General features: G+C 31.8%; 1 protein-coding gene across 1 annotated transcript; it reads left to right on the forward strand.

Moving 5' to 3' along the window:
- The first annotated feature begins 6046 nt into the window (after positions 1 to 6046).
- Positions 6047 to 7331, forward strand: LOC105115179 (transcription factor MYB48-like). Its single transcript, XM_011011998.1, has 3 exons — positions 6047 to 6204; positions 6536 to 6665; positions 6776 to 7331. The coding sequence occupies exons 1-3, from the start codon at positions 6075 to 6077 to the stop codon at positions 7131 to 7133; spliced, it is 618 nt and encodes a 205-aa protein (XP_011010300.1). The 5' UTR covers positions 6047 to 6074; the 3' UTR covers positions 7134 to 7331.
- The last annotated feature ends 3322 nt before the right edge of the window (positions 7332 to 10653 follow it).

The raw sequence follows: 10653 nt of genomic DNA on the forward strand, positions 1-10653 counted from the left end.
AAATTAAAGGTATCTTATATTATTAGATACGTTATTATAAAACATGTTTTAGTTAAGGAGTTATTGATACTTCAAATGTAAAATAATGATATAAAACCTTGATAAAAATACACTTTTAAGTACTAATCAGAAATACCATTAGTGGATCATTGAACTTTGATATTTGTTTTTATTGTTTAGTCTTCATATTAATCTTACATCTCAAAGTCCTCTTTAACTTATTATTGCTATTATTGTTATTGTTGTTGTTGTTGTTATAATTTATATAGTTAACCTCCCTGTGGTTAGACCTTGGTCTTGCTAGGTAATTTATTACTTCGACACTTTTGCATCTGGGAGAAGGCATCAATCTTTTGGTCGTGTCACCTGACGTCCATCAAATTTGTCAAACCTTGCATGAATCTAATCACCAAATATCCCTTTACTTTTGCGTATGGTCATCACCGACTCACTGACAAATAAATAAACATGGCACCACCCCAAAGAGGCCACCTAAGGCAACCTGCAGCTGCAGATTTGATAGTGTATCATGCTTATTTTGAGCCAATGGTTAGGGTCCTTCCCAATTGAATCAAGGGTTGAAAATTTTTTTCTAGTGTAAAAAATATTGCCCTCTTCCACCACCTATAAAAAAAAAAAGCAGATTTGATAGCCAAATGGAGGAGAAAATCAAGTCCAAAAATCTCAAAAAATCAGGTTACTCCCCTGTTCTTCTTCTAGCCAATGTTTCTCTTTTCTCTCTCCCTCCCTAGTGCTTCTTTAGCCCTTAAAGACCCCACAGAAACATTTCTCCTCCACTAACAAACGGCGCCTCAACCTCCTTATGAACACAAATCCTCACCAGGGATAGGAGCAGCCACCGTATCGTCTTCCCTTTCCCCTCTACAGATTTTCATCTTCTGCTTCTTCTTCTTTCCTCTTCTACCACAAGCAGCCAATACCGCCACCATTTCTTCTACCAGCATCTTCACCAACTTCATGCTAGGCCAGTGATAATAGGCCCTTCTCCTCTGCAAGGTTGCCTCCTACTTCACTCCACCCGTCTACAACTTCTGCAACTGTTTGGTTTCATGCAGAACATGAATAGTAACTATTTATGTTTTTGCAAATAATTAGCATTGGATTTGGGTCGGGCCAGTGTTGGCCCACCCTAAATTTTTGGAAGAAGAAACATTACAATGGACCAAGATCGGCCCAACCATTTTTAGGTTGGGATCGGCCCATACTTTTTTTGGGTTGGGTTCAGCCCAGCTATCTGGGCTGGCCTAGCCCACATATATAATAGTATATAATATATATTATATTATAATATTATTTAAAAAAACAAAAAAAAATTCAAAAAATTCAAAAAAAAAATAAAAAATTCATTTCAAAAAATTGTGATTTTCTCAAATATTTTTCTACCAACTTAATTAGCGAGATTGGAGTCCATGTCTTGGAGATGCACTTTAGGCTTATTAAACTGCTTATAAATCACCTATAGGAATGTCTCCTTATAGAATGATTTATGGGAAAGCATGTCATCTAACAGTGGAGCTTGAATACAAAGCTTTTTGGGCCATTAAATAATGCAACATGGATTATGATGCTGCTGGGATTGCAAGAAAACTACAACTGTAAGAGTTGAAAGAAATTTAAAATGATACTTACGAGAATGCAAGGATTTACAAAGAAAAGACTAAGAATCTTCATGACCGAATGCTTACAAAAAAGGAGTTTCATGTTGGAGACAAAGTCCTTCTTTATCATTTACATTTGAAACTTTTTCTTGGAATATTGTGCTCTCGTTAGATTGGATCCTTTATTGTTTCTAATATTTTTCCTTATGATACAATTAAAATTACAAGTTTAAAAACCAACAAAGTACTCAAAGTCAATGGGCATCGTTTGAAACCTTTCTATGAAGGTTGGACGATAGAACTCATCGCTTTTATAGAGTTAGCTGAACCAATCTATGAAGAATGAGCATGCCACATGTCAAGCCAATGACATAAAACAAAAGTGCTTACTGGGAGGCAACCTAGCACAAAAAGAAAAAAATCAGATTTGTTTCCTTTTTTCTTATCTTTTATTTTTTTGCATTTTAAGTGTGGGGGTATTGGAAGAATTTTGGTTTTTTTATTTTAGTTTTCTTTATTGTAAAATAGTAAAGAGAATTTTGATGAGGTTGATGGATTTAGATTATGTTAAATGATAATTTGTAAAGGAGTTATATGTTGATAGGTGTTGAAAATGATGGAAAAAAGATATGGGAAATGTCGTAGGGTGTGAGCCGATGTGATATCATCTGACGATGACTGAGGTTTTTTGTCTTGCCTTCTATGTGAAGTGTTGTGTGTTGAGACGAGTTTTTTGGATTTAATCATAAAATTATTATTAATATTTAGGAGTCACCACCTAGTATTATGGTCACTAGGAACTAATGGTCTGCGAGAGTCTGGGTAAGGGACTGGTTATGCAAAGGGAAGACGCATCACTCCCAATGCGCCTTACCTAAGGTAAACTGTATTGTTGTTTGATTGTTTTTTTCTAAATCAGGTTTCTATTTGTTGGTTTTTTCTAAGGTTTAAGGCATATCTCTCTTCATAAAAAAATCTCTACCTTATTGAATTAAATCCTAACCGTTCTAAAATATGAATTTTAGCAATATATTTTTACACCTTGTATCTTTAATACCTGAGGGTGTATTTTATCATGTAATTTTACACTCTACAACTATTAAAGTCTACATCTGGATCTTTAAAAAAAAATTAGAAAAATATTTTTGACAAGTTGACCGAATCCTAATGGATAATCATAAACTGGTTACGATATTTATTTTTGGACTTTTTTTAACATGAAAACGATGTAATTTCTAATTTTTTATGAAAAATATACTTGGAAAAAATTTAGGATTTGGTTGTATACATGAAAACAAAATTTATTTTTGTTTTTTGAAAAGGAAAATTGATTTAAAAGTTTTTGAGATTTTTTTTTAAAATGTTTTCATTTTTTTAAAAATATTTCAAAGAAAACTGGATATTTTAATACCGGATTTGTATTTTACAGTGCAAATATATAACCTGATATTATGTATCCACCATCTATATCAAATATCAACGTCTCACCATGTAAACACAATTTTATATTCAAATTTCATAACACTTAAACCTCTACCAAAACATACTTTAACAACTGAACTATTCAAGAAAAACATAAAACAAAATAAACTAACTATTAAAAGAGTTTATTACCTCTTATTCAAGGAAATTATGAAGTGAAACTTGGAAGCACACACTTTTCTTCCCGCTTTATTTTTTTCCCAAACCGTCTCCTTTCTCTAGTGAATCTTTTAGTTTTCTCATATTTTTCTTCTTAACTCCCCTTCCTAATACTCTAAATGTGTTTAGTACTGTGGTAACATTTGTTGTTGTGGTTTAAAAAAAAAAATTTAAATCACTTTTAAATGTGATTGGTTTGATTAAAATATGTGTTTGATTAAAATTATGCATGGTTGAAGTTGTTGTCTAGTAAAAAGTATGTTTAATGTGTTTGGTTAAAATTATAATTGAAACTGATGTTATAATAAAATGACTAAAAAAGACATGTAGTAATTTTTTATTTTAAAATTATAATCTAAGCTTTGTGATTTACATCTTATCAAAAAATTCATTCAAACTTGCCAAAAAACTTGGTCTTTTGTTGTTGAAGTCATGTGTGCTTGATGTAGATATGTGCAAATGCAAACTCTTCAAACTCTTAAAAGACAATTTATAGCTCTTTTGTTTATACAATTATAGCTATTAATTTGATCTTTGTGTTTTATTAACAATAAAAAAAAAATTACAAAACATAGAATGAGTGGTTCATTAGAAGCATGCAAAAGTTGTTTCACCAAAAAATGAGGTAAAACTTCATTTATTGGCAGGTGTCATAAACCAAATCACAAATTCATTTTGTAACCAAACACCATGCAATTGAAGTTGGGCAAAAACACAACATATACTGCCAAAACAAGTGATCCCTTAGATTGCTTGATCTAACTTTTTATAAGTTTAGATAATGAATTTACAAGGTTTTCCTCTAAAATATTTTTTTCTTTCCTTGACCAGCCACCACTCTAGGAATTAATAAGGATTTCTTCTCTATTTATAGCAATAAGTTTTTTTATTTGCATCTTGCCCCCTCTCACTTTCTTTATTTGCACATTAGTCCCTCATGTTTACTAAATTTCCACATTAACCCCTTATATTTTCTCCTATTTTTACATTGGCCCCACCATTTTTTTATTTATACATTGACCCCAATATTTTTTTTATTTATATATTCACCCATGATTTCCTTCTCTCACTAAACTCCTTAGTTCCTTATTATTGTTTTCAATTTTATTTTTTATCAACTAAACTTCTAATTAATTCAATTAATTTATTCAATTGAACTCTTCCACTCATCAATTATATTCTTAATATTTATTAACTTCAATATCTTTTTCATCCTAGTGTTTACACGACAATTCAAACCAAAATCTCTTTTAACCGAACATAATTCCTCTCACCACATTTCCATTTAATTGCTTGAACCTTGCCTTTTCATATGGAAACAAGTGCAACATCCCGACGAGGTTAAGTTTGGCAACCATTGGTTTCTTCTCCACGTTGTAGTGGGTGAACTATCATGTCAGCGTTTTCCAATAGATGTTAGATGCTGCATCATAATACACTATCTACACCCAAAGATGTCGGGGGACCATTTGCTCTTGTTTAATTATGATTTAAAAGAGTCCATGGATTATCGATAGAACTTTGCTTCAGCCATAAATACTAGCCACTTGTACTTGCATAATTAGTAGAGCAGGAATTTTACTTTTTTCATCTCCGTGGAATTTTGTTTCTTTATGAGGTGATCTATGGGGGGCTCCATGATATCGTAACAATCTAGCTGCCTATCTTTCTAGAAACCTTTCCATAATATCTTCTAGGTTTTGTCAAAGGGTAAACATAGTCGTCAAGGATTTTAACTTGCAATTTTTGGAGTTCAAACTTGGCTGTCTCCAAGTGATCACTAAACACATGGATGGCTGATGTTGTGCCCAGAAAATTAGGTAATTTGAGAGGTTGAATTCAAAGAATTAGAGGTATTCTTAATACACATTAAGAGATGGACATAACGAGAAGACATTGCTTTCCACTTCTTTTTCGCGCTATCAAATCAAGCGTTAACTTCTTAGTATGTTCTTCGAGTTCTTTAACAAGATCTTGAATCCACTCTATAAATGCATCTTTCATACCTATATAATAATGAAATAATTTCTGTTAACTATCATTACCTATATATAGGCATTTACCACATAGAAAATTAATTCTAACCGATTAATTTATGCCCTAACGTTCTAAAAATGCTAGTTATAGTCATCCCAGAAGCCAGATGCACCTTAGGTGACTCATCTAGGTCGACTGTTTTGGGCATATTTAAATACCCCATTACCTTATTTGGCATCCTAGAACCTTCATCAGCTATTAAAATACAAATCATTTACATCAAACAATTTCTAAAGCATGCATTTAAGGATAGTTTATGTCAACAGATGGTGTAATGGCATTGGAGCACAAGCTGTTTTCGGGGAAACAACAGCAACCCACTAACTTTGTTTTATCGCTAAATAAAGATTATGCTGTCTAAAATCTCATTATCAAAGCTAGACAACAAACATTCTAGCTTGAGTTAAGATATGGAATCAATCAATGATGTTGGAGGCTGGATTTATGCTGATGATATACTGTACGGTAGGATAGATTTAGTAGAGACAATTGTACACTGCTGATTGGCTAAGAGAGGGAGCTGGGTAAGCATATGGAAACACATGGATTCAGATCATAGGAGGGAAGGAATGATTGCACTGAGGAAACTGAAGCCAAAATAATGGAGGAAGACATTAGTGCTCATGAGATCATCATTTTAATTTGTAAAATAAAATTGAGGATTCTAGCTGCATGACTGATTGAGGAGGTATATATATAGGGGAAGACTATGTGCACGTTTCATGCAAATTTGAGACAACATACTGTTTTGGACAAAAGTAAAGCAACATAATAGCAATGATGGGTAGGGGAATTGATGAGCAAGGGAGGAGGAAGGGTCCTTGGACTCCTGAAGAGGATAGGTTGCTTAGTGAATATGTGAGCTTGAACGGTGAGGGAAGGTGGAGTTCTGTTTCTAGGTGTTCAGGTAAGCTCTCTTTCTAGCTAGATTTGATGTTTGTTAAAGGAAACCACAGCAAACATCACCACTGGCTTGCTAAATCAAAGGGATAGAGATAAAAACAAGAGAGCCACTAGCTATTAGTAAATTAATTATATACATACACTCTTAATTTTTGGGTGGGAGAGGCAAAATATAGAGTTTATCATTCATTGGTAGATACTGATCATGCTTTCAGCTTTTGATATTATAAATCAACGCACGTACTAGCTATGTGCATACTTTGGTTGAAAGGAGTAATTTTCTCATTAATTGTTAATTTTAGTGCTTAATTTTAACTTATTATTGGTTTTACCAGGCTTGAATAGAAGTGGAAAGAGCTGCAGACTGAGGTGGGTGAATTACCTTAGGCCAGGACTTAAGAGAGGCCAAATAACACCACAAGAGGAAGCCATCATTATTGAACTGCATGCTCTCTGGGGCAACAAGTAATGCATTTTTGATCCCTCCCTTTATAAAATCTTTCTTTCGTGGTTTTTTTTTTTCTGTCTATTTTCATTTCTCTATAAACTATTATTAATAGTCCATACATCTCCAGGTGGTCAACTATTGCTGGATACTTGCCTGGTAGAACAGATAATGAGATAAAAAACTATTGGAGAACCCATTTCAAGAAGAAAGATAAATCCTCTCGGAAACAAGAAAAGCGAAAAGCTCTGATTCTCAAACACCAGCAGCAGCAGCAGCTAGAAGCAGGTGAAATGAAAATGGTCAACACCATTGATCATTTTAAGATGCATGAAGCACAAGAAATGTATTTCATGTACCACAATTTGGAGGATCAATGCTCGCCTGTGATGACTGAAGACGCCGCATCTTGGGCAGACTTTGTTGTGGAGGATTATTATGGACTATGGGGTGGCTTGTGGAACTTAGATGATCATCCACCAGGTTAAATTACTCATACAAGTAACTGAAATAAGATATCCATGCAAAATCAAGTAACAACTTGTTCTTTTGGACAGGACTCAAAGAATATTTACAGTGGAGGGTACAGTTTCTAATAATGGTTAGAAAATGTTGATGATGACATATTTTACTCATCACTAACTTGCTAAGAGGATGTTGAAACATTATTTTTATGAGAATTTAATAAATGATGATGAACTTTTATTAAAGATTGTGGGTTGGATTTATCTGTAACTCTACAATTATATAGATGCTGCTGTTTACTTATATTTCTTGGCTTCACAAGTCTTTCAACTATATTTTTATCTCACTAAAATTCAGTGGGGCAATGAGAATGTCCTCTCCACCGATATTGTTTGCTTTGAATTGATTCTCTCTAGATTTCCTAATATAATTTTTTATATATACAAAATCCTCCTGAGAATACTTGGAATGATTTAAACTTGAAGAAAGGAAGAACAAGAGATAAGAAGTGTAAAGTTTTAATATAAACAAAGAAATGTGAGATGAAGCTTAGCTCTCTACTTTAGGCATACTTCAATGTATTATATTTATAGATATCACTATAATTATAAATTGATAAAATATAAAATGATAAAATATAAAATGAATTCATGAACTCATTATAGAGAGGGCATAATATTAGAAGACTAGGTCAAATTACTATTAAAATGGATATTGCAATTTGTTGTTTTTACGTATTAATTAGTATTTAAAAATGTATTTTTATCAAGGTTTTATATTATTATTTTATACTTAAAATATCAATAATTCCTTAACTAAAGCATGTTTTATAATAACATATCTAAAAAAATAAGTTCCCTTTAATTTATGATAATTGTTAATCTTAAATACAAGCCTATCATATAAATAAAAGGATTGATTGATGAATTTAACTATTGAAATTGAGAAAACAAAAAAAGGGCTAAGCTTAGAAAAAAGATATTGGCTTGGTCCAAATTAGAACAATATTCAGTTATTGGGTTATATATAGAGTTGTAGATTTTGAATTTCAATTTGGTTTATATAGCTAGAAAGCTAAGATATAAACCTAAAACATTCATAGAGTTGAAGACTCAATTCTTCTGTTTGGAAGTCCAATTCTTACCATCAAAAGAAAAGTCTAAATCTATTCTACAACCCAGACATTATTCAGTGCTTAGTCAATATCTCAAGTTCTAGAAGTCCAAATGCACTGATTTTTTTTTGTTTGAAAGCTAAGATAATTTTTAGAACTTTTATGAAGACTATCTATTCAAATTCTAATGTTAACAATGATGTTTTTGGCAGACAAGAAGATAAGGATTGTCACAAAGTCAAGCGGTGGCCACCCACTCAACAATTAGCATCAACTCAATAGTTTCAAATTTTGGCTTATAAAAAAAGACATTTGTCATGCATTTAGGCATTTTAATTTTTAGATCAAGATCATTTTGTTACTTGCTTTCTTTCTTTGTAGTTTAATGTTCTAGTTTTATTTCATGTTATAGTTTTATTAATCTCTTATTTATGTCTTTCATTTCCTTTACTATACTTATATAATCATGTTCTCCTCTTATTTATTTATGTTTCTTTTCTTCATTATATTTAGCTAAATTTATTATGTCAAGGTGAAAAGGTTTCACTAATGGTATTAGAATAAGTATAATATAAACACATTATAGACTTCAATGTTTATATCTTAAACAACTTGCTATTAACATGTCTTGTCATTTTTATCTTATTAATTCTTAATACCTTACTTATTAAATGGTTAATGTAGATTTGTGTTGTATAACACTTGGTACAACAAATGATTAGTATTTTTATAGCCAACCATGTGGTATAACCTATACTTGTGCTATGAAAGGAACTTGATTTGTTGTTAACATAAGTTAGAATCATAAATTGCTGACAATATTTAAAAGTTTGGTGTTATGTAAATAAGATAATTAATATGATCATGTTAATAATTTATAATGATCTATTAATGACAAATCATCCAATTGGAACCTTCTTTGTGTGTGATTTATAATTGAGTAATAAAAAAAGTTTATATTATACTTACTTTAAACATCATTAGTGGATCTTCTAACTTTGATAACTCTTTTTATCATTATTTAATCTTCATATTAATTTTACATCTCAAGGCCCTCTTTTACTCATTATCATCATCATCATCATCATCATTTATAACTTATATAATTAACTTCCATGTGGTTCGTGATTAGTACTTAAAAGTGCATTTTTATCATGGTTTTATATCATCATTTTGCACTTGAAGTATCAATAACTCCTTAACCAAAGCATGTTTTATAATAATATATCTAATAATATAAGATACCTTTAATTTATGGTAAATGTTCATTTTAAATGCAGGCCTATCACAAAAATAAAAGGATTGATTGATGAATTTAAGAACTAAAATTGAAAGGATAAAGAGATGGTCAAACTTAGAAAAGAGATGCCGGTGTAGTCCAAACCGGAATACTGTTCGGTAATTGGATAATATCTAGAGCTGTAGATCTCAAATTTAGGTCTACTTTATATGGATGGAAAGGCAAGACATAGGGCCTACAACTTTTATATAAAGCCAAAGACTTAAAAAGGCCATTTTCAAGTCCAAATTATTGCAACAACAAAAAAGCCTGAAGCTATCCTCCAGCCTGAGCACTGTTCAGTATTTTGGCCATATATGGAGTTCTAAAAGTCCAAATGAGCTGAAGTTTTTACACAAGAAAGCTGAGACAATTGCCTACAACTTTCATGTTTGAACCTGACTCTAATTTGGACGTTATCAATGACGTTTTGGGCAGACAAAAGAAGATAAGGATTGTCACCAAGTCAAAAGTTGGCCACCCACTTATCAATTAGTCATCAAATCAATAGTTCCTAATTTTGGCCTATAAAAGGAGGCATTTGCCATGCATTTAGGCATCTTGGTTTCCAGATCAAGATCATGCTCTTCCTTTCTCTCTTTGTATTTTTTGTAATGTTTATGCTTTGCTTTCATTAATATTAAGTTTATGCCTTTCATTTCCTTTCCTTTACTTAGTTAACTTTTATGTTCTTATTTTGTTTATCTATTTTGCTTTCTTTCATTATGTCTAGCTAAGTTAATTATGTCAAGGTGAAAAGGTTACACCCTAGTAACAACATAAAAGTCCGAATTTGTCCTGCAGCCCAGACACTATTCAGTTTTCAGCCCATATCTTGAGTTCTAGAAGTCCAAATGAGCTGAAGTTTTTACACAAGAAAGCTGAGACAATTGCCTACAACTTTCATGTTTACAACTGGCTCCAATTTTGACGTTATCAATGACGTTTTGGGCAGACAAACTTGACTATTTACAAGTAATAAAAAGATAACTAATGTAATCCGATTGGAACTTTCTTTATGCGTGGTTTCCAATTGAGCAATAGAAAGAGTTTATACTATAATTATTTGAAATGCTATTAGTGGATCTTCCAACCTTGATATTTGTTTTTATCATTGTTTAATCCTCACATTGATCTTCCATCTCAAAGT

Source organism: Populus euphratica, unplaced genomic scaffold (genome assembly GCF_000495115.2).
Source record: "Populus euphratica unplaced genomic scaffold, PopEup_1.0 scaffold655.1, whole genome shotgun sequence".
NCBI classification, from domain to species: Eukaryota; Viridiplantae; Streptophyta; class Magnoliopsida; order Malpighiales; family Salicaceae; genus Populus; species Populus euphratica.

Bases quoted from the DNA above. Each gene is read 5' to 3' on its own strand.
- LOC105115179 (XM_011011998.1), top strand. From the start codon at position 6,075: ATGATGGGTAGGGGAATTGATGAGCAAGGGAGGAGGAAGGGTCCTTGG. The intron at 6,205-6,535 runs GTAAGCTCTCTT...TGGTTTTACCAG, and splicing joins TTCTGTTTCTAGGTGTTCAG to GCTTGAATAGAAGTGGAAAG. The intron at 6,666-6,775 runs GTAATGCATTTT...ATACATCTCCAG, and splicing joins CATGCTCTCTGGGGCAACAA to GTGGTCAACTATTGCTGGAT.